This window comes from Sinocyclocheilus grahami, unplaced genomic scaffold (assembly GCF_001515645.1).
Source record: "Sinocyclocheilus grahami isolate Dianchi unplaced genomic scaffold, SAMN03320097.WGS_v1.1 scaffold280.1, whole genome shotgun sequence".
In the NCBI taxonomy this organism is placed as follows: domain Eukaryota; kingdom Metazoa; phylum Chordata; class Actinopteri; order Cypriniformes; family Cyprinidae; genus Sinocyclocheilus; species Sinocyclocheilus grahami.
In genome coordinates this window covers 1,362,553-1,386,860 of record NW_015505459.1, presented here as the reverse complement: position 1 = coordinate 1,386,860, position 24,308 = coordinate 1,362,553, and the positions used below count along the sequence as shown (strand labels likewise).

At 37.7% G+C, this 24,308-nt stretch overlaps 1 protein-coding gene across 1 annotated transcript; it reads right to left on the bottom strand.

Annotated features, from left to right (window-relative positions):
- LOC107600272 (collagen alpha-1(XXI) chain-like) lies at positions 1-22,736 on the bottom strand. Its single transcript, XM_016292117.1, has 29 exons — positions 22,652-22,736; positions 21,672-22,235; positions 20,799-20,964; positions 20,429-20,654; positions 19,837-20,010; positions 19,606-19,683; positions 19,389-19,400; positions 19,207-19,290; positions 19,035-19,088; positions 18,905-18,958; positions 18,778-18,831; positions 18,658-18,693; positions 17,513-17,566; positions 17,375-17,428; positions 17,173-17,217; positions 12,607-12,660; positions 9,910-9,954; positions 9,517-9,570; positions 8,736-8,789; positions 8,450-8,503; positions 6,274-6,345; positions 5,477-5,512; positions 5,079-5,123; positions 4,043-4,075; positions 2,605-2,751; positions 2,464-2,518; positions 531-722; positions 356-433; positions 1-258 (listed from the first exon to the last, which is right to left on the bottom strand). The coding sequence occupies exons 1-29, from the start codon at positions 22,734-22,736 to the stop codon at positions 68-70; spliced, it is 2,850 nt and encodes a 949-aa protein (XP_016147603.1). The 3' UTR covers positions 1-67.
- Positions 22,737-24,308: the final 1,572 nt, after the last annotated feature.

Genomic DNA, 24,308 nt, shown 5'->3' with positions numbered 1-24,308 from the left:
GCACCAGATAGGTCCATTTGAGAGAGAAAAGACTGTACAGAATCAGTACGATCCCACTGTCCCGTTGCTAAAAGTTAGGTCCTTTCCTGAAAGGATCGTCCCGAAAGCCATAGGCTTGATAACATGAGGATGGGTCACAGACCCCCATGGGTCCCGGGGGCCCACGTTTGCCTGGGGTACCCGGAGTGCCAGGTTTTCCTAGTGGACCAGAAGGCCCAGGATATCCCTCACCGTCATCCCCACGTGGCCCCTGCAAACCTGTGGAAGAGAAAATTACTTCTGGACGTGCTTGCAAAAGACTAAAAAATACAACTAAGGGGATTATTATCATGCATGAATATATTTGTTTTTATACCTGCTGGACCAGGTGGACCTGGCAAACCCATTTCACCCTGTCCCTTAGTACCTTTCATACCCACTGGGCCAATATCACCTGAAAGAAAAACATTCAAGCACCATTTTCCCTTCAGTCACTTTATAATCAAAAGAAGAAATAAACTTCAAAACAGATTGCCATAATCCTTCCTCACCTTTTACCCCTTCAGGTCCCTGCCTCCCAGGAGGTCCCGGGTAGCCTGGAGACCCTGCCATGCCGGGATATCCTGGGGGTCCAGATGGGCCTGTTGGGCCTGGGGGACCTGGATCGCCTGATGGTCCTTGTTTGGTCTCACAGTGTTGGCAGCTGCTTTGGCCCATCACCTGCAAGAGCTGTGGCAGCTGGCCTGTTGAAGGAACATTTAGTGCAGTGATTCTCAACCTTTTTGACTGGTATCTGGTACTAACCAAGAGTGGTAATATTTGTATATATATAAAAAATAAACAAATTGAAAAATAAAAAATGTATAAATGTATTATAAAATGTACAGTAAATAATTAAAATAGTTTTGAATAACTGAATCTTCTTCAGGGTTTACACTTTTTTGCCAATGAATTTACATGACATTTTGAACTAGTTTTTATTTATATATTTTCATTTTAATTTGACATTTTTTGTATTTTTTTTTTGTCATTTTATTTTTATTTTTGTGTGTATGTGTGTGTGTGTCCATATTGTTTTTATTACTTTTTATTTCAGTTTTAGTTTTAGTTATTTCAGTACAGCAAGATAAACTAAATGAAAATGAAAAATGTTATTTTTGGCATCTAGCTAAAATAAAAAAGTGAAAATAAAAAGTTTGAATTTTAGTTCGTTTTAGTTTTAGTTAACTGTCATAACCCTGATGACGGACATTTTTCAAATGAATTTTGTCACAAATACTAATTTCCACACAATAAAAATATTTTAGTGCTTGATATCACCAGAAAGATTTATGTTCATTATAAACTTGATTTCCCTGACTTTCCCATGTCTAGAAACCCCACTTTTCCTCATTTATATGAGGTTTTATATAAAATAACAGATGTGGAGGGCACAAATTAAAATAAGAAACATGATGTCGGCTTACTTCTCCATGTTTTAGCTTATTTGAAAGTTTATTTTGTAGGCCCCCTAGTGGTTGAGAACCACTGATTCAGAGAGATTTCAAGACAAGTGTGTCAATGAGTTTGTCTTTTCTAATATGAATGAATACACTACTCACCTGTACATGCAGTTGCTAGATACAATGCTATTAGGTGTTATTTCATGATTGGTCAACTGTTGCGTTCTACAGTCAAACATTTTTGTATAACGATGCTAAGCTGTACATTTGTGCTAGTTTCACGTCTCTCATTCTAAGCTAAATTATTCATCAAACAGCAAGATAATGTACAAATGCTTCTCATTAATGTTGCAATCATCCTGACATGATTTATTTTGCAGTAATTACCATGCGACTAACCATTATCCTTTACTACATGCAAGCGACAAGTGTAATTCGTGTGAAGTTCATAGTTTTTTTAAAAGCGTAGAGAAGATGGTGTAACATTTGTGACAGTAACGGCAAAATAAAAAATAGCCGTTCGCTGGCTCAACAAATGTTTTCCTCTTTTTTACAGAGAACTGAAAGTCTCCAGCTATCTGACAGTTAGGCACATATACGCACATCATGAGTCAAATGCTATTCATCTCGAGTATCTTTGACTTTCTCAGCTAAATAAAATCATCTGACATGTAAAATGCATATGAAGACATAGGAACATATCTCAAATACAAGAGTTGTATATTTTCTGAAGAACATGCGAGCGATTTTCCATGCAAAAGTCACAGACATGATTTTAGGGTGTTGTGGGCGTGTTGCTAAGGTGGTCTAAGTGTTTTCAGCATGTTTTTGGTTGCTAGAGTGACAGTTTCATGGTGAATACAAGAAGGATGAGTTACATGACTAAATTTAATACTTCCAGTTAGGGGTTTTATCAAATTCTAACTAGGCAAACATTAAAAGTGATGCTTGCATTAGCATATTTTATCTTTGTTTTCTCATTCATCTCAACATCACTCAATCTATTTGCCACTGAAATACGACAAACTTAAGAAGAACTTACTCTGTAGCACAGAAGCACAGATCTTCATCAGCTGATCTTCTGAAGGTGCTTTGCCCTGTAACACAGTGTGCTTGTGTATTTGAGCAAGAGCATCATCGCCATCATACATGCCCTATAAATGCTCATAAGCATCACACTCACTGGTTTCCCTGGGTATCCTGGAAGTCCTGGCTGCCCTGGTAAACCGTCTAGACCCGGAAAGCCTTGAGATCCAGGTGGCCCTGATGAACCCACATCTCCCCTTTTCCCATCAGCCCCTCTGCTCCCAGGCTCCCCTGCTACACCTGGCTGAAAGTGAGTAAAATTTGGGGACCCGTATTAAAGTTTGAAAATTGGGATAAAGCTTAATAGAAAGAACACAATTGGAATTTCCAAAAAGCATTCCATGGGTAAACAGAGGCACTTCTAACAATGCCTGCAGGGCTGAACTGAGCTTATACCCCTTACACATTGAAATAAAAAAGAGCTGTTCAATTCAGGCATCATCTCAGTCAATCTGACGCTGAATCTATTCAATATGAAACCCTCCGTGCCAATGAAACCCCCACAGTGTCTCATTCTCTAAATACATTCGTGCTTCAACTAATGAATGCACTAACAACCACAACCCTAACATTCATAAAGAAATTGGCAAAAATCTAAAGTATAATTATGATGAAAAAAAAACAAAATAAATTTGACCTCCAAACCAAACTCCAGTGTTATTCGGTCCTAAACAGAACCACCAAATTATTTATCAATCAAACAATTAAAAGAAAGACCAATTCTTTCAAAATTTATGAGAGAAAACATCAGCTCGGTGACCACGACTTTGAAATAGAGAAAGGAAGATATAAAATATCCTGGATATGAGAGAGCAGCGATTATGCACTGCGACCTGAATCAAATAGAGGATTAAAAATAAGTACCACTACAAGGCAAATATTTTTTTCCACAATTTTAAGCATTGAATTGTTCATTCTTTACTCTAAATACTCAGCGAGGACAACATGGTAGTCAAACTAGCTGCTAAATATGTACAGTATATATGATACATAGTTAATTCATTGTATTAATTTGCTTTATTTGACAATCTTCATTGTATATAATTGTAATTATTATAATTAATATTATAGGTACTGTCTTCTGTTGTTATTAATTTTATTGTATTGTATTTTATTTTTATTCTATAAAATATATTATTTAATTTTTATTGTATTTTCTCTTATTTATTATGTCTCCTTTATTATTTTGTGGTGTAATTATATTCTATATTTTACACATACATAAAATGCTTTGGAGAACAATTCACTTCACGGTTACAGAAAGAGTAACACAAGAAATAAAAGCTTTTTAAATTAATCTTTCAGTATTTGTGCATATTTGATTGTTTGAGTAATGTGAAAAAAAAAAGTTTAATTTATGAAGGAGGTGCAAACAAGATCTTAGAATGCTGAGACACTGCATATGTTTGGCTCAAAATATTGACGCTTGTTTTACTCCCTTGCTAAGGAACCAAAAGACCTCTAGATTCTGACTCATCAGGAAATGGTTATGAGACACTGACAACAGTAGTTATGTTTTAAGAGTAGTTTTGTACCTCTCCTTTGTATCCTTTCAGGCCTGGTTCACCCTGTTGAGAACGACAGAAGTACAATTTGATGTGCAATTTGAATATCCTGACATGTTATGAGAAATTTCATGACACTTTCTTTTCATGAAATTTCAAAATTCATGACAACTCTTGGAGGGATTGGCATGGTATTTGGCGGAATAGATCTGCTACGCTGCTGTTGCTGCTGACTTGCTACTGCCAATACATCCACAACATGCTGCTGTGAGCATGTAAGAAATATTGCTTCTGCAAATATAACATACATGAAATAACCCTCATATAGCATACATGAATCACCTCGTAGCAGATCTATACAGGTGGAGCTGGGGAAGGTGGAGGGTTTCTGAAGCAAGCTGCAACTGCTACGGCAAGCACTAGTCATATACAGTATTTGAATGTTGAGCAGCGAGCTCATTGGCTACCGATACAGGAGAGAACCAATCAGCTGTGCCATGTGATAATGATGTCATTAGGTCAGATTGAGTTAGACCTATCGGACAGCGCCATCTAGAGTTTCATGCCAGAACTCTGTATTTACACACATCACATTTAGACATTCATATGTACATTTGTTTCATGTTTTTGAAAGAAGTCTTGATTTGCTGCTCAAGAAACATTTATCAATGTTGAAAACATTGATGGGTTTTTTTCAGGTTTCTTTGATGAACGGAAAGTTTAAAAGAACAGGATTTATCTGAAATAGAAATCTTTTGTAACATTGCCAATGTCTTTACTATTACTTTTGATCAATTTAAAGCCTCCTTGCTGAACAGAAGCATTAATTTCTTTCAAAAAAGAAAATCTTATGATATTCTGTATGATATTCAAGTTTCTAGATATGATTTGGGTTCTCTCTTTAAAGTAAGTCTGTGGGATGTTTTCCTTTCCATTGCACAAGCACTGTGGGCCAAGGTGGGTTTCAAAGTTCAATGCGTAGGTTTTACGGGTTTATTAAAATCCATAACCAGAAGTACACTTGCATTAGAAACAACACTAATGAAGCATAAAGACTGTTACATACATGTTTTCCAGGGACTCCAGGTTCTCCCTGGTTTCCTTTCTCACCCTGGCAAGAGAGATGCAATAACATACTCAACCAGTTTCTTTTGTTTTCTATGATTGTGCCTATCCATGATCTAGACCAGCATTAACTAGTAAAAGCAGCCTGGACCAGCTGGTATGTTGTGTGGTACTTTGTTTACAACATTTTGACCCTGACTGCTGAATAAAAACATTAGTAGTGTGTGTGTCTTACGTAGGTCGGAATTCCTGTTAGCAAAAATTTTACTAGCAGTTTAACACCTTTTTTTTTAACTTCCTCTTTTCTCTTTCTCTCACAAACTATGTTCAAGTACTATGCAAAGAGACGTGAGAAATCAAATGTCAAAGCTGTCGCTCATCACTAAGCAGTCACGGTACCTGAGTTCCCTTTGGTCCAGATGATCCTGAGTCACCCTGCAAATACAAGCGTAGGAGAATTGGCATTTAATAGTGATGAAACTAAGAATATTTTTAATAATACATTAAAGTGCACAAGCGTACAGTACATACATAGAGGTCGCATTAACCAAAAACAGTCATTCGCTGAGTGAATTGAATCACTGAATTTACATTTAAAATTCCACACTTTTCATCATTTTTTGGTTGAAAAATAAAGTATTCTGCCTATTGTGTTTCCCTACTTAAGAAACATTCCCACTGCAAAAGATTCAAAGTGAAGAAAAGAGAAGAAACCTAAAGTTTTAAAGCACCACCATGAAAATAGGTTGTGAAAAAATGCTAGTGAGAATTTGGAAGGAAAAATTAAAATTTCTGGAATGATTAATGTGATATTGTTCATTAAATCGAGTGTAGTATTGACATAGTAAGGGTTGAAAGAGAGGGAAAAAAGACAGAATTCTGTGAATTTTAGTGAATTTGTGATGTCAAACGAAAATTCACCCTATCTATTTTATAAATGCACATTATAATCATAACGGAATCTTCCAGTGAAAACCAGAGACTTCTTGTGACATACAGTATTATTCTGCTTAAATTCACACAACTGATGCACAGAACCAAGTCCCCATCCTACATTTTTTTCTTTTTCGATTATTGACTATTTCTAATGCAACCTATTGTATAATTGCATCCATTGTATATGCACATCTTCATTAAACCCTCTAAAGCAAGACAGATGCTAATTCAGGCTAGGTTTAGGTTGAAGATGGCCGTACCTTATGACCTTTAAACCCTGGCAGACCTGTAACGCCAGGGGGACCTTGAATGCCGTGCTCTCCATCTGAACCCTGTGGATACATGCATGCACACACACTCTTATAAATCTCAGTATAGACTGTTTTCTTGTGCAACATCACTATACTTAATGACAGGATTCATTTAATTAGATTATAGACATAGCATACTCAATATCACTGCTAGACATTTCTTATTGAAAAAAAACATACACTGAACAAAATTATAAACGCAACACTTTTGTTTTTGCTACCATTTTTAATGAGCTGAACTCAAAGATCTAAGACTTTTTCTATGTACACAAAAGTGTGCAATAATCATGCTGTCTAATCAGCATCTTGATATGCCACACCTGTGAGGTGGATAGATTATCTCGGCAAAGGAGAAGTGCTCACTAACACATATTCAGACAGATTTGTGAACAATATTTGAGAGAAATCGGCCTTTTGTGTACATAGAAAAAGTCTTAGATCTTTGAGTTCAGCTCATGAAAAATGGTAGCAAAAACAAAAGTGTTGCGTTTATAATTTTGTTCAGTATACATTTCAGTCTGTTTTTGTCATATACCTAATGTATGGCATCAGAAGATATGGAATAGTGCACAATACAGACTACTTTTCATTTCTGGGTGAACTGACACTTTAAAACAGAACTTTTCTTCTTAATGTGGAAGGTGGTGAAATAAATGCAATGAAATAAAAATTGCAACATTTTCACACTCTCGAAAAGTCTCTCAGCTTCGGCTTTTGCAGGCCTACATTAGAAACCGTCCTCTCATAACTATTTTGTCTTCAGCATTTTACTTGTTAACTGTTGGCTCCCAACCAGTATAACTTATGTAAAGTGAATTAAAGGCTTCTCAACATTATGACTTGATAGAGGCTTAATATAGCATCTGCTATTCAAAGTTATTTCCTGAAGCCGGCTGAGGAAGCGGCAGGTATGTCACTGAAAGAGATAATATCGTATTTTGGAGAAGGGTCTGGCTGCAGCCTTGCACTTGCACTCTCAGACTTGCGCTCTCAGACACTTGTGCTTCCACTAGCGACATCACTTGCAGTCTTTTTTATTTTTTAATTTGTTCTATTTATTGATTACTTTTTGTTTGAATCTCTCAACATTTTACAACAGTAGCCAGGTGGTGAAGACAAGAAAAAAGAAACTAACTTACAATGTCACTTCCAATCTTCACTTGCACTCTCCGATACCTGTGACGTCACTTGCAATCGACACAAATCGTGCGTGTTGCCAATAGAGACAAGAAGCTGTGGTGGTGATTAAACGATTAAAACTAATTTTATACTATAACGTACAGGGTCCTGCAAGAAAAAGACAAGACCAGCAAATCCGTGGCTACAGAACAGCAGAATATGAATGCAATGCACAAGCGTTTTCCTCCTGTAGAAAAACATAAACACTTAATATGGCTTGATGTACCTGTACATATTAGTTATGTATATTAATAATGTAGAGGAGCATACAGAGTTTGGCCTTTTTAGTCCATTATGCCACATCATGCCACGCTTTGCGGTATGGGAGGAAAATACTATATACATATTCATTATATTAATAAACTGTATATTGAATGTGATATTTTAATAGCATCTTAATACATTAAGCCATGTTACGTGTTTATGTTTTTCTACAGGAGGAAAATGCTTAACGAGAGACTTTGTGCATTGCGTTCATATTCTGCTGTTCTGTGGCCACGGATTTGCGGGTCTGGTCTTTTTCTCCTACAGATGGCTTGCAGGACCCTGTACGTTATAGTATAAAATTAGTTTTAATCGTTTAATCACCGCAGCTTCTTGGCTCCATTGGCAACAGGTACGATTTGTGTCGATTGCAAGTGACGTCGCAGGTATCGGAGAGTGCAAGTGGCGATTGCAAGTGACTTCGTAATTTAGTTTCTTTTGTCTTGTCTTCACCACCGGGCTGCTGTTGTAAAATGTTGAGAGAGTCAAACAAAAAGAATAAATAAATAGAACAAAATAAAAAAATAAAGACTGCAAGTGACGTCGCCAGTGGAAGTGCAAGTGTCTGAGAGTGCAAGTCTGAGAATGCAAGTCTGAGAGTGCAAGTGCAAGGCTGCAGCCAGACCCTTTTGGTATTTTCAGACCTTTATGTGTGGAAATCCCCCTCCCTTAGCTCACTCACTTTAGCACCAGGTGGCCCAGGGAGTCCATCCTGTCCGCGAGAGCCAAAATTCCCCTGTCAACAAATAAGGGTTTCACTCCATGTCAATAAAATGCTAAGACGTGACATAAAAAAATACAAATTGTTTTCACTTTTGATCAATTTAATGCATCCTTGCTAAATACATTTTTCTTTGGAAAAAAAATTCAAGAATACATTTCTTTACATTTCATGTATTTATCACTTCACAAAAAATACAAATGAATGCTAAATATACAATAAACTACAAATAGCTGGGATGACTTACTTTTGGACCTGGAGGACCTTCTATGCCAGGTGGGCCAACTGGGCCTGGGGGTCCCTAGAATTAAAGACAACTCTTCAGTAAGACAAACATTAATAATTCAAGCCTAAGATATTAATTTGCCGCATCTCTTCCAATGATAACCATCAACATTTTGTGCATTTGTTTTTCTTAGCCCAGTTTTAATGTGCAAAGACAACAATAAGAAAGTCATTCGTAGGTACATTTCTCAGAAAGTTTAAACACTTTGGTACAAATCAAACCGTTCTGGTTTCACATGAACCTGGTAACATTAACACAATGACGTGGGTTTGGGCCGCACTTCACCTTTAAAAAATAAATAATTTACCACTGCTGTTGGAAACTAGATTTTCACATTTTCTGAAGAAAACGTGAGTGGTGCCAACCTGTGTCAAACTCACCACCACAGAGCTAGGGTGTTCTGGGTGATTGGCACGGCTTCGCTATGTGGTTGGTGAAGTTTTATGAGTGGGTTGCTATATGGTTGTTACGATGTTCAAGGTGGTTGCCGGGTAGTTACAAAGAGTGTGACACCACAAAATCGCTATGATATTCTGGTTCGCAGGTATGGTTGGAGTCTTTCTTTTAATATTTTAGATTATTTAAGCATCTTTAATATCATCTTAAGTCTAATTTCTTCAAATAATTTAATAGCCACCTGATTTAGTTTAAGAACAAACCAAACTTGACATCTTGCTCAAAATTAGAGGCCTTGATAAACAACCTAAATAGTTACTGCATGTAAAATTATGAGATATTGTACCTGCTGTCCTGTTGGTCCAGTAAAACCTGCCGGTCCTGGCATCCCACGGTCACCCTGTCAAAATCATTTTTGTTATAAAAAAGCAAAATCAATATTCTCCAAATGACTACTGTCCAAAGTTTGGAGTGGGTAAGCCTTTTTAAAATGTTTTTGAAATAAGTCTCTTTTAATATATATAAAAAATATATATAACCATTTTTTTGTTTTAATACGTTTTAAAATTTAATTTATTTCTGTGATGCAAAGCTGAATTTTCAGCATCATTACTCCAGTCTTCAGTGTCACATGATCTTTCAGAAATCATTGTAATATGCTGATTTGCTGCTTAAGAAACATATGATATTTTATTATATTTAATCATTTTTATATTTTATGATTAATCTGGGTTCTTACTTGAGGTCCAGCAGGGCCTATCTCTCCAGGAAGCCCCCGCATACCCTAAAGAAAAACACAAAAAGCATTCTATCTTTACAAATTTGGTACAGTGATTGAAATACACAACTACAAAGGATCCAGTCTGAAGCACAGGCTTAACATGCTGGCAGCACCTTTTACTGCCACTATTGCCTGTTTACTTACCAAGTGCTGCCTTTCTGTATCATTGCCAAGCCACACTGTAACCCATCTAATGTACTGGCAAGCACGTATTCTTTCATTAGAGCAGTTTACATGAGAGTTTATGATGAAAGATAAAAGAGAGGCATAAATCACCACACCTACAACCATCCACAGCTGATACATCCCGTTTCCTGCACCAGATTTCAAGGATCCCATAATCTTGAACATTTTTCTTTCAAATGAGCAAGTTTAACTGGCCATAAACAGGAAGCACAACCCAAACGACTTGTGAAATGAATGAGTGTAAAAGTTTTCAATCAAACAGCAAATGTTCCTCTGCAAAGTTTCCATACAGTGCATGTGGCAACAGACATAAAAGAGATTGCAGCGATAGAGAGACAGACAGAAGGAAGTGCGGACGTGCAGAAAACTGGCTGACCTCTAGTGAGTGCACTAGAGAATTTATTGACATTAAGAAATCGGTTACTAAAACAAATACCGCTGTCTCCACCTGCTCAGTGTGCACGAATCATCCAAAATAAAACGGTTCTGCAGGAAAGAACGAGAAATGAGAACATTCAGAGGTTCACCACAACCTCAAAAAGAGGGAGGGGTGTATTAACTGTTATATTAATCACATGACACTAGACAGATGTCTTCCTAAAAGTTTCCGTAGGGCTGCTCTCAGCATCTGGACTTGGAAATGGGAAGAACTGTGTGCTTGCCAAAACGTTACCCCAAAAGGGAGCACTTACTATATCAAACTAAGCCAAGGATATCTAAATATTTACACTGAGGCCTAAACCACATCACTTCAAGTCATTAGCTGAAATAAAAATGAAAACTGACTTTAGTTAAAAGCATAAACAATCTGAAGTCACTTTAAATTAACTTTGGATTGAAACCATCTACCAACACTCCTCATGCTGAAATATATAGCAGCAAGATAAAAAAAAAGGGCTATGTTCATATCACTGACAGGAAGAATAAGCAAAATGCAGAGGAATTGTGTGACAAGTGATGCTCGTCTTACAAAGCAGCTGCTAATAAAAGAATGCAGAAATCATGATCTCATTCTCCAGAAGTGACACCCTTGCAACCCACGATCATGAAACTTTGCAGATCATCAGCAGTTAATGTCATGCTCTTCCTGCCCATCTCATGTGCAAGATACAAGTTAAGATGAGAACAAAGACATTTTGACATCAAAGACAACAAAGACATCCATTGCATCTTTTAGTTTAAAGAACAAACTGGCACACCGCTGTTGTTTCAAGTTGCAGTTTCATGAATTAATTTGAGCTAATCAATTCAGGAGATCAAACAAAGAATATTTTCAATATTTCACTAAAAAAGCAACACTTAAAAGCAACTTGGGTCAGCAGGCCTGGCCTTTCGAATTTAAAACCAGTGGTACAAAAAAAAGAGTAAGAATAAAAAAACCTTACGTAAAACAATACGTTTTTGTTAGCTTTTCGATAGAGGCCTCAAAATGAGTCTGTCTCAGCTTCTGAGGCATTTTGAAATAAGACTGACTTAGGCTTTGTCTGTTGCGTTAAAGAAGCGTTTTCCTTCCTCATAGTCAGAGTTGCAGTTTTGACATGTGCGTGATTGGTAATGAAGCAGGATGACTTTAAACAACATCTAGAGCATAAACAGAGCTGATGTTGACTATACACTCTTAAAAATAAAGGTGCTTCACGATGCCATAGAAGAACTAAATTGTCTAAATGGTTCCATAAAGAACCTTTAACATCTGAAGAACCTTTCTGTTTCACAAAAGGTTCTTTGTGGCGAAAAAAGGTTCTTCAGATTATAAAAAGGTAAGAAAGAGATGGTTCTTTAAAGAACCTTTGACTGAATGGTTCTTTGTGGAACTAAAACTGGTTCTTCTATGGCATCGCTTGAAGAACCTTTTGAAGCACCTTTATTTTTAAGAGTGTATACGTGTATCATCTGCTACTCTACATCTCAGTGATGTATTCTGGGATTACTAAACACTGTGGTTTCATCCTTTCCAAATCTAGAGTTAGCAGCACACCACAAATCTGGGGGGCTCCCAACAAACCATTTGACGGGGCCACTTCCACCAGAAACATCACACAATAAACTTTACATAGTGCCCTTTCACTATGACCAAGTCAATCTCATCACATAAATATGTGATTACATATGTCAACATCATAAATCAACAGAAAGTCTAAATCGAGCCAACCTGTGAACTAGAGCTTGAAATAAGTCATGAAAATGAAATGGAAGTGACTTCAAAGCAAAGTTTCCAGAATGGAGTTCGACTGCAAAAGCTTCACAGAAAAGCAGTTGATATATTCCTAAAAACTGAACTAGAATTTTATTGGTTCATGACATTGTGAATGTTTGATGCCTTACCAATCAAACTGAATGTTTTCTATCATTTCTATAGAAATTATTCTACAGAAAACTATATTTTCAAAGTAACTGAAGTTTTTTAATCTGAGGTGGAAAAAAAGAACAAGGAACACAAAAAACAATAAGATGAAAAAATAAACTCACAGGGATTCCTGCTTGTCCATCTGCTGCTGCTGCACCAATATCTCCTTTCTCTCCCTAAATAAAAAAATAAAATAAAATTGGTTAGAAACACATATTGCACCTCAGAATCAAAAGAAGAAACTATCACACATTTACTGATTTTTAAAGATATTCTAAACCATTTTTTTCTTGTGAATAGTTCACACGTACAGTATCACTGAAACGGGAAATGTGGTAAGCTGTAAGTAAAGAGTATCACTTTGCCTTAAATAATCATGGTACATTCCACTAATTGCAGATATAATTAGAGTTCTGCAGTTCCAATTTGGGTTACTTTTTTTTTTACATACTAATTACATGAAGAGAAATTAAGCACTGAGAAGTTAAATATGCATGCATCTTAATTGTAAAGTAAGTATGAAATTTGAGACAGCCTGTCATTAAAATCTAAACATGTTACACCCAACTGTAAAGGGACCTTATCTAAAGACTTTTTTGCACTTTCTGAAGTACTAAATTACAAGCCATGCACATGTGGGAATGCTGGTAAGAGATGTCCTCCTTTCCCGAGATGCTGGGCTGTGGCTGGCCATCATGTGAATTCAAAAATAGCATGTTCCTGGTTACATGTGCATGTAATTTGTGTATGGTGAAACACACCTGACAGAAAATATGTAACATCCCACATTTTGCATGGGGCATGGGATATGTTCAGAAAAACACACTGCTGTACCACACTGCCATACAAAGGCAAACAGTGCAACTACACATTTAGTCTAAAATCGCCTCTCTTAGGCTATGATTTACAAATTTAGAGGGGAAAAGTGTGTGAATAGTACTAATATTTAAATAAAGGGTGGGAAATAACATTTAAGACTTTTTATTTTGCCATTTCCAGTAGTAGTTTTGGCTTTGTAGGGTAGCAGGCTAATATTATTTATGTGCACAAGCAGTATGCATACTGTGAATTTTGTGAACTGTACATTTGAATTTTCTTTGATTTTTGTAGCCATGCAAATAATAAAATACTTTAACCCTCATGATGTTTTACAGTCATTTTGACCTAGAGAGGTTTTTTTCCCCACGAAAATACTAGGTAATGTTATCGCATTGAACTAAAAATGAGTGACTTTCCTCACACAGGGTGAAACAAAAAATGGCTGACCCTCAAAAAATTGCTTACAAAGTTCTTGTTATGCTATAGTTTTTCCAATTATTGAAATCAATCTTTTTTTTGTCATCTTGTTTTATTTCAGTTAGCACAGGTTTTGTATTTCGGTTTTGTATTTTATTTTGGAACTGATTGATCGTAGGCCTCACTGATCTGAAAATGAATGACAATGTGTTTTATTTCTGAGATGATATTAATTCTTTCTGAATTTAACCTACAATGTAGCGAGGTCATGCGTTAAAGTAGCATATTATATATATTTTTTTAAACAAGCACTACTGTGCAGTATGCTAGTATTCAATTCTGTACACAGTCCTAATAAAACGTGCTTAGTTTTAATGTAAAATGCATGGGCTAATCTGTATATTATAAAATGTTTGGTCAAATAACAGTTTATCTCCCAGGAGTTCTCTTACTGTACTTACTTAAATACATGCACATATAGACTTTACCCTGAAGCTCTGACATTTGAAAAGACCTCACACAAAGCATGCTTTCGAAACATGACAAACAATAATTGTACCTTATACTGTCGCTCTGCAATTATATCCAGGAGAAGGCCAATTAAAAGGAATTTATGAGATTCCACATCTCTTTTAACCGTTTGGAGGCAGTTTTTGTGCGTGCACTGAACGTTTGATGCAGGTGAAACGTAAGTAATGACCCATTTCGGTTCAAATAAACTCATAATCAACGTAGTCACGAGTTGTTCTTGGGTTCTGGGGTCTGTGTGTTTCAGTTTCTTTTAACAGTCCATATGCATGTATGTCTGCATGTCATGATTAAAGGCTGTTTCCAGGGTTGGCGGCACCACTTGTGCTGCGGGAAACCCACCCTTACGAGGGAGCTCTCTTCTGGCACACCACATGGAACCGAGTTTTGGTTAACTAATCATCTCTTAGTGGTCTGGGGAAACCTGGTGTTACCGCTAAAGCGAGCAATTCTGTCTCAGATCCAAAGTGGGAAGGCCGGGACTTAATAACGAAAACTAGCAAACATGATAATACCGATCCTGTCCAATTTTCAAGTCTCATGCTATGCTAGCCATGGCCCTTTATGAATGTATAAGCGTACAACTGGAAGACAGTTTCTTATCAAAGTTCTAAAATACACAATAGAGCAACAACGAGTTTACAAAGCTTACACAGAGTCTCAAACATGAACCTAAAACCAATGCGTGCTTTAAACAAGTAGCTTCAACAGTCGTGTGATGCATCAAGCATGTAGAGCAAAACCTAGAAGAAACACACGGTTTGAACATGAAAACTGTTTTCTGGGTTTAAATGCTACAGACTGCACAGTTCTAGTGCTTAAAGGGATTTGCATCATTTCAATTGAACAATAATCTATCAAAAAACCAAAGTATCATTAATTTGAGCAAGAGTGAGCACTGAAACAGGATGTTTAAGATTCTATAAATCATTTTTTATAAGTTAGATCATTTCAGTGAACATAAACAAACGTGTTTCCAATGCTTTAAAGGTTATTTTATAGCTTTGTGGAACAAAATCTAAATGTCACATCTTTCAAACCAAGCCACATCCAAACCTGAACAAACATCGAGTGTTGCCGGCTTGATTTAATGGGGCAGTAAATGGCAGGGCGGCACTAATTTTCAGAGAACGGGTGGCACGCAGATGCTGAGACAGATGCAGTATCCTGAAAATAGATCTGACTCCCAATTTATGTCTAAAAAACTCAACTCATTTGCTCAAACCACACTACAGTATAGGGGAGAAAAAATCATAATAATAAATATTATATACATTTTCCAAAAATGTCTCAAACTGCAATCAGACGTTAGAGATCTCTATATGAGCTCAACAAATTATTCTAAAACCAAATTATCGAAATGACCAAATTATCACCACTCATCAACAGTTTATTTGTTTCTATTGTCATATCTATCAAGACACTCAAAGAGAAATATCTGAGACAAAGTTGATGGTAAGTGAAAATTCCTGAAAAGAGTGTGTTTGGGAAGTCTCATGAGCTATAAAAGAGCAACATCTGAGCACTAAAGATCTCATCTGGGTTGACCTACAACACTAGAAGAGTACAAGATTCATCGAATGTGTTTTTAATATTCATGGTGGCATTCCCAAATATTATTTCTAGGTGCTAGTTTATTTTAATGAAGTGTCAACATCCTGGTGAAAATGAGCTTTGCCACGATACACGAACTTCATAAAGCAACATTCATCTGTTATTTATCATTATACCACAGTATTCAACTACACTAACGCTAAATCTTAGCTGATGTAATATGTAACCAGCACATAGTAATTTGGCTGGCATGTGACCTTATATTCATCTAGAGCAGAGAGCAGCTCCCGATGTGTACTGTGTCATTGGCCCATCATAATCTGGGTGTTTAAGTCGCTATACATAGACCTTTGGGCAAGACGACAGTCTGCTGCTGGCAAAAAGCTAAGAAAAATGTTAGAGAGATGGATAAAAAGGATCGACAACAAGGCCACAAATATGCCCTTGTGCTTAAAATAATCCAGGACTTTCTCATGTGAGAGGATGTCTGATCGTATCCCTAACACATCTGATGGTTTACACCCTGTGCTGCCTTAAATACTTCAAAATTCTGGGTGTGAAGTTGAAACTGTCTAGGGTTGCCTGCCTATGTTGTGTACTAGAACAGGAAAACAACTCCACGGACTCTCATGAACTTCAAAAACAAGACAGAAGTCATCAAAATCACTTAGATTCATAGGGTACAGGACCAAATATATAATGGGTGGGGTTTCCCTAAAAATATACGCCACAAAAAAAGTGCATTATTTTCTGTCGTATTGACACAGGAAGTGAATTCATTCTCATGCACAGCTGACAGAAAACAAGCAGTGCTGACTGAAAATGGCAAGGTTCTGATGTATAGTAGCATTTCCTTCCTATGGAACCAAAGCCAGTGATTTACAAATCATCGAAGCATTCTTAAATCAAGAGACATTCGCTTCAAAAGCATAGAGATGTAAGATACATTTATGATGAACTTATCACAATAAAGTGGGCTTATGCTTGAAACAAGAAAAAATGTATTCCAATGGGCTAAGGAATATCTTAATCCAAAAGAAAAGCAAGTTTATGTTTCTACACCATTGGCATGTATTTTTGTTCTCGTTTAAGCATAAACTCACTTAACTTTGACAAATCTATCAGAAAACAAGTCTTCTTAAGTCATCTTGCTACTCATGTAAATGTATATTGATCTATAAATGATATTTGTACTGGAAAGAAGAAAAAACGGGCTTGGAGGCTGCTGCCTTTTTAAAAGCTGCTTTTAATATGCCTCCATCACCACAGGGTCTAGAAAAGCATCCATAGTTGTGATTAATTATGATTACAGGAGTAGTGGTAGTTGAATTATCAGAGTTTTGGATATGTCAGTCTGAAATCTGTCTTACCTTGGGACCAGCAAGTCCAGGTAGACCAGGTTTCCCAGGTTCTCCCTGCAGAGTAAAGAGAATAAAGAAGACCTTCTTTAATTAAAGACTTTTTAAAGACCTTTTTTTTCACTTTAATTTAAAATAGAATACTGCAAAGTGGGATAAAACTGTTAATGATCATCAATGAACAATACTGAACATTCATAAGTAGATTTTTTACATTCATTCCAGGTTTTCCGGGTGGCCCCATTTCCCCTGGTTCTCCTGGGATTCCCTGTAGTTTGTATAAGAAAAAAAAATGTTTGGTAATCATTTCCAGTCATTTTCAATAGATTTAATAGGATGCATTGTGTTTTACCTTGCTTCCTTGAATTCCCAAGTCATCTAAATCCAATTTGGAAAAGTCAGTGCCCTAGAAGAGATTTTAAGGGAATGATTTCAGTCATTGTAGTTTTTGCTTACTAAAGAGAAACTTTTTGCACATAAACACTTTAAAGGGGTCATATGATGCGATTTCAAGTTTTCCTTTCTCTTTGGAGTGTTACAAGCTGATTGTGCATAGATAAGATCCCTGAAGTTGCAAAGACTAAAGTCTCAAAACCAAAGAGATATTCTTTATCAAAGTTAAGACTCTGCCACACCCCCCTAAAACGGCTCGTTCTAACACGCCCCCACATATCTACCTCACTATGTGGAAATATTTGCATAATTCCACCCAAATGTGCACGCAAAGAAAGACGGCTTGGTTTCAGTGACCGCAGTTAGTGTTGATGCAGCATGTCAGGGAGACGCTGTGTGTTTCTAGGCGAAAGCAAAAGCACTTTATTTGGCCTTCCAGAAGTAGATGCATTTAGGAATCTTTAAGATTACTTACAACAGAACAGCAATGCATTTTATAGACGACCGTTTCGTGAACCTAGGAGAGGAGGTAACTGACTTTGCTATGGCAATCTGGTGCTTCTGAATCAGCTACTGTTTTGTTATTAGTTTAAGTACTTGCTATTGTCTGTTCAAATGCTAGAGAGAGAGAGACACATCACAGTAGAGTCAGCTGTCTTAACCGTGGCTTGTGTACTGCAAACACATACCAGCTTCATCACTGTGTCTGTCACCCGACTCTGTTCCCCTTTCGGGCTCTGTCTTTATATTTATTCTGAGAGATGAAGCTCGCGATTATGGTAAGGGGCGTAACATTTCCGACGAGTACTTGCGGTGTTCGGCCAATCACAATGCACTGGGTCAGCTGGCCAATCAGAGCAGACTGCGCTTGTCGGAAGGAGGGGCTTTGTAGAAAACGAAGCGTTTGAGAGAGGCGGGGCATAGAGGACCTACAATAATGTACAGTATTTGAAAAATAATGTGTTTTTTGAACATTAAAACATGTCAACATATTCTGTTACACCAAATACACAAAATAATGATCTTTAAAAAAGCATCATATGACCCCTTTAAACATAACAACAGAAAAATTCAGATTAATTGATCAGAAAGATTGAGACTCACTGTTGGTCCTGAAGGCCCTGGTGGTCCCATTACTCCCTATTAAAAGATTGGGGGAAGAATTATGCAAGCCAATATATATTTCTAATTTCAATGACAATGAAAATCTCAAAATCTACATACTTTGGGTCCTTCCAGCCCTCGCTCCCCCTTTTGTCCTGGTTCACCTGCTTCACCCTGTAAATGGAAGAATAAAATATTAATGTAAAGCTTTGAGGTTATCAGAGAATGTTCTTGATGTTTCATTCACTTTCTGTCCATCTCGACCAGGCTCTCCAGATGCTCCCTTTTCTCCTGGTTTCCCCTGGTGGACAAACAGATCATGGTGATTACACACGCCCAAACCTTATGATTGCCACTAATGATTCTGCTGTACTTACAGGTTTACCATCAGGGCCAGGAGGTCCTTCTCTGCCTTTCTCCCCTCTGAAACCCTACATTCAAACAATGAGTTAAATATGTGTTTTAATCAGATGTCCCAAACAAGCAAAAGACGCCAGCAAGTTTCCCTGCCAATCCATTAGAATGCATAGTTTTAAAAAAATGTCTCACCATAGACCCAGGTAGACCAGGAAGACCAGGTTTACCACTTGGACAATCGCAACCTTCTACAGCAGGAGAGCGATCCAAAGGACACTGGAAATATAACACATTGCACATAAAGCATAAACTAAACCAATCACCACTCAAATTAAAAATTTTAAAAAGCAAGAATAGTAATGCTGGTAACTTACCCTGTCATCATCCTGTTAAAAAAACAAACAGAGAAAGATCAATTAAAGTGGGAAGGAAATCCCTGGAAGCAGATAACATGATTCACACAAGACGTGACAAGATGTTTCTGTATCACCATTCTCTAAAAAAAGAATAGAAACACCATGCTGGTCGACACAAACTAGCTTTTGATGGTGAACAACTTGTCTAGCAAGACCAACAGCAAACCAGTCTTACCACAGAGTAAATTTCACATGCTGTCTCTCGCTCACTTTGCTGGGGATCACAGTAGATCCGCAACTTCTGCAGCACTATCTGATAAAGAAACACAAAACACAACAGAAATTTTATGATCTGGATTTTTGTGGTAGCAAACGATCAGTCTTCCAAGTTTCACTTAGTTTGGTACATATAAACTTGTGATCAGGCAGGAGTCGAAAATAGCAATAAAACATTGGAATCACTCACAGGGACTGTAGTCTCAATATTAATTTTCTTGGCGACTTGAGTCTTTCCATTAATGTAGATGGGAACGACTGCATCTAGGAGCTGCTCCTCCACATATACACCGTCTACGAAACAAGTGATGCGTTTGGGCTTCACCAGGAACTTCAGCTGATGCCAATCTGTGTCAAAGAGCCTCTACAGGAACATAAATCATATTAGCAAAAGACATAAACACATAGATATTCTTATTGTATAGACATTTTAATAATAGCAACACACTATGGGATATGGGATGCAATCATTCTAATCTTGCATACTGTTTAGCACAGATATCAGTGAATTGAGATGCAGCCAATGTTTTCTTTTTTTTTAGAGATTTACTTTTGGCATTTTATGCCTTTATTTCAATAGGACAGTAGGTGACAGGAAATTATGTGGGAGAGAGAGGGGGGACGGGATTGGGAGAGGTCAGCAAGCCGGGACTCGAACTCGGGACGCTCGAAGCACAACAGTGCTACATGTCCGCATGCTGCCCACAAGACTATCGGCGCCGACAGCCAATGTTTTTTTATTTTTTAATGAGATTTAAGAGTGATATAAAAATTTCAGAGACCTTGATGCCTCGGTCATTAAATATGACTGTCTGCTCTTTCTTCAGAGTGCTGGTGCAGGTGAAAGTGACCGATTTGTCTGCTCCGTTCACAGTCACAGCGATCTGCTTAACCCCGTCTTGAGATAACACTCTTAACAGGTCAAACTTCATCCAGTGAGCTGGGTTCTTCAAGCGCAGAGTGGCCACAAACACAAAAGCTGGTGGAAGGCCTTCTGGAAAGATCTCTCTGTGAGGAACACCAAGTGAAGGTCAAAGTAGCCTGAATTCTCCAACCACAACCATTTACACAATTCTAACACTTCAACATGTGCAAGAACACAAGCAATGCAGTGCATATCATGAACTATAGATGAGGTAAAGCAAAAATCACCTGGTGTTGTGGGTGATGTCCATACGAGGGCTGAGCTGTGACGCTCTCTCTGATATCAAAGAGCCCTGAACCTTCTGAGCCACCTGCTCGATCTTCATCAGGCTCATTAAATCAAAGCCCTTCTGATCATTCACCGTCCCAGGGATCCGCGTTGGACACACCGATTCTGTGAATGAGAGAATGCAACTGCTCAATTCACAAACATTTCAGTTGCACTTCAACTGTTGTGTAATGCTTTGAATCAAAGTGTGTTTAGATCACCAGAAAATAAAAACCGAATAAGAACTCTTTTGAAATCTCAGTTGTTTCTCATAGACAGCAATGAGATAAAATAGAAAGCAAATGAACACTTAAATTACCAAGTTTTTCAAAAGAGATCTCAACAAAATCTCAAAACTGTGCTCTTATTTGCCAAGACACCAAAGTCTGCAATCAAAAGTCAGTGATCTCATTAGATATGAAGATAACAGATACAAACTCATCGAATGTAAATACAGACCAAATCTGAACTGCTATCTCATTTATATTCCTCCTAAGGGAGGAGAAACATCTGAGACAAAGTTGATCTGTAAAAGTCTGAATTTGAGCAATAAAAAAGATAACAAATTAGCATACAATCAATGAAACAACTGGAAATAGATGCCAGTGCTTAACCATATAGCATTAAACAGACACCAGTCCAAAGATCGAATTTCCAAAGGTCTGTAAGTATCTTGTCACTTAATATTCTTTGCTTAGTCATTGCTAATGATGACCAACAGTTTATCTTCAGGATTAAACAGATGCATTGGGCCCCAAAGATTACATCCATGTAATGTCTCTAATGTCACTGGTCCTAGACAAAAATATGCTCCAAAGTCTAGCACGACTCACCCTCACACAGTTTCTGCTCCATCAGGTCCCATATGCTTGCAATGGAGTTATAATCCTCCACGTGTAGCACGTAAGTTGAAGGTGGCTTGTTGGCCACAGACACCAACTCAGAGTTAGTGATCTCATTTCCTACACCGACTGCAAACAGAACAATATTCTGTGCCCTGGCCTCCATGGCAGCATCCTCAACGTCATCCTGAGAACGCCCATCAGTGAGAACCACGGCGATGCGGTTTCTAGGAGACTGGGATGTGCGGTTAGGCATCCCGAAGACATGGTCTGTGGCGAACTTGATGGCACGGCCGGTCCGTGTGTTGCCCCCCAGGTATGAGATGGAGGTGATGTCCTCGATGAGTTCCTGGCTGTTCTCATGCTTTCCCAGAGGAATCTCGAGTCGAGGGGTGTCGCTGTACTGGACAACTGCTACCTGAGTGTGCCTGGTGCTCACGTCAAAGCCACTGGTGATGTTGATGAGCCACCGCTTGGCAGTTTCAAAATTAGGGATCCCCAAGCTCGAGGAGCCATCGACAATGAACGCAAGGTCATTGGGAGTTGTGCTGCAACCTGCAAGCCCAGGAAAACATTTGCCCATAGGGTCCACATGCAGACCAAGCTGGGTTACAATTCTTGAACAAATGTAGAGTAAAGTAAGGTACATTGGGACACTTTTTGCCTGGCATCTCAACTAAATGCTCGAATTACACAAGAATGACTAAATAAGTTATTTTCTCAAGTGTATTCATTTACATTCATGCATTTGGCAGATGCATTAATTCCAAAGAGATTTACATTGCTTTTAAGGTTTTACCAGTTCAAGCGTTCCCTGAAAATTAAACCCATGACATTGGCGTTGCTAGTGCCATGCTCTACTGTTTGAGCTACAGGAATGCCTTAAGATTGTCGCTTTATACTGTTAACATGTTCAATGATTTAAACCATTTGACTAATACAATATAAAGTACAAGACTAAGATGACAAACCAGCTTGAGTGTCCTCTTGCTGGAATCCACTGATGTGCAGCAACAAAACACAAACAATCAGTGAAGAAAACATCCATGTCCGCATGGTATGGCAACACAAAGTCAAGCAGCAGTTAGAAAATGCCTGGAAAGAAATATAAAAATGTGTGTAAATTATCTACATCTATCTATACATCTAAACATATCATACATAATTATATATAAATAATATATAATTTAGTTATTGACTCATTATTTAAAATTCTGAATTTGCACATACAAATATGTACTTTAGTAGTACCATGATTCAATGAACAAATGATAACACCATGGTATTTTGATAAGTTATTTTAACAAATGCATCCAAAACATATTGTTGCAATGATTACATATGGCCCTTAACATAGCACCATGGCCCTTAGAAAAGTTAAATTGAGAAAACATCAAATATTCCTATAAACAAGTAAACAAAACAAAACAAAACAAAAAAAACCCACTAAAATAATAAGCAATTCTCTCACCAGCAATGTGAATCCTGGATATCCACAAGTTTAAACACCAACACGTCGCCACCAACACGTTACAAGACAAGAGCTAAAAATGCTCTCATCACTGACATGAATTACAGTCCAGTGCTGCAGAAGCAGTGTGCAGATGGCAAGATACAGCCAAAGACTGTATCTTTTTATATCTGCACCCACAGTTACGTACAGCCTTTCCTGGGCAGAATGAAAGAGCGACAGGCATCAGAGAGAGGGAGGAGTACGGGTTTAACCCTCCACAAAACCTTCTTCAAAGAAAGTCAAGCCAAATGGCTCCGAGCCTCCAATCCCAAGGCCCATTCCACAAATAGCGCAGTGCAAAAAGTCTTTATTTTCTCTGCCGTCATGCATCGAGTTATTTAAAAGAGTCCATTGACATTACATTAACATCTTGTCTGTGCAATGTCTTTTGTGTTACAGTGAAGACTATGCCTTTATTCTTCCAGTAGCACAGAGTTTGCTTCCATCCGTTTAGGCCAGATACTTAAACACAGATGTTGGCGCCTTCTATTGAATCCTAATACTGTGAAATAACTCCTCGGGGACCACCATCATTCTCCATTGGCCTGTTTATGAATACAAAGATGTTTAGAAAGAAAGTAACACATCCAACCACATTAGTACCTGAGGAAGGAATAACCTGTGAGTTGCTTTGCTAAACGTCCCTCTGTATATATTTATACACCACAGACTTGTACACATATCCGCTGTTCAAACACATTTATATATTAGCACAGCTATTTTGGATCAAAGGTGGGCCCCTCCAGGTACCAGAGGAATCACATTAGACAAAAATAGAGGAGACATAAACAAGTGAACTGAAGCATGTGAGTTTAGTTTAATGGTGTGTAGTGTTTTTAATATGATGTAATGATGCTGAAATACGATGCATTTGTTGTGTGGAGGATCTGGGGTGGAAAAGCAGTGGGAATAAAGGCGGCATGCATCTCAAGAAAGAGAAAAGTTTCTGCTTGTCCTAATATATGAAAGGAAATGGTGGTATTGGGGAGGTTGGTTATGATATTTGCTGAACGTTAACTCTACATGTTCTTGAAAACTATGTGAAGCAGAGTGCTTGTTGAAATATACACATCATGTCACGGCTATACAATGTCGCCCTCTGAAGGATATAATGG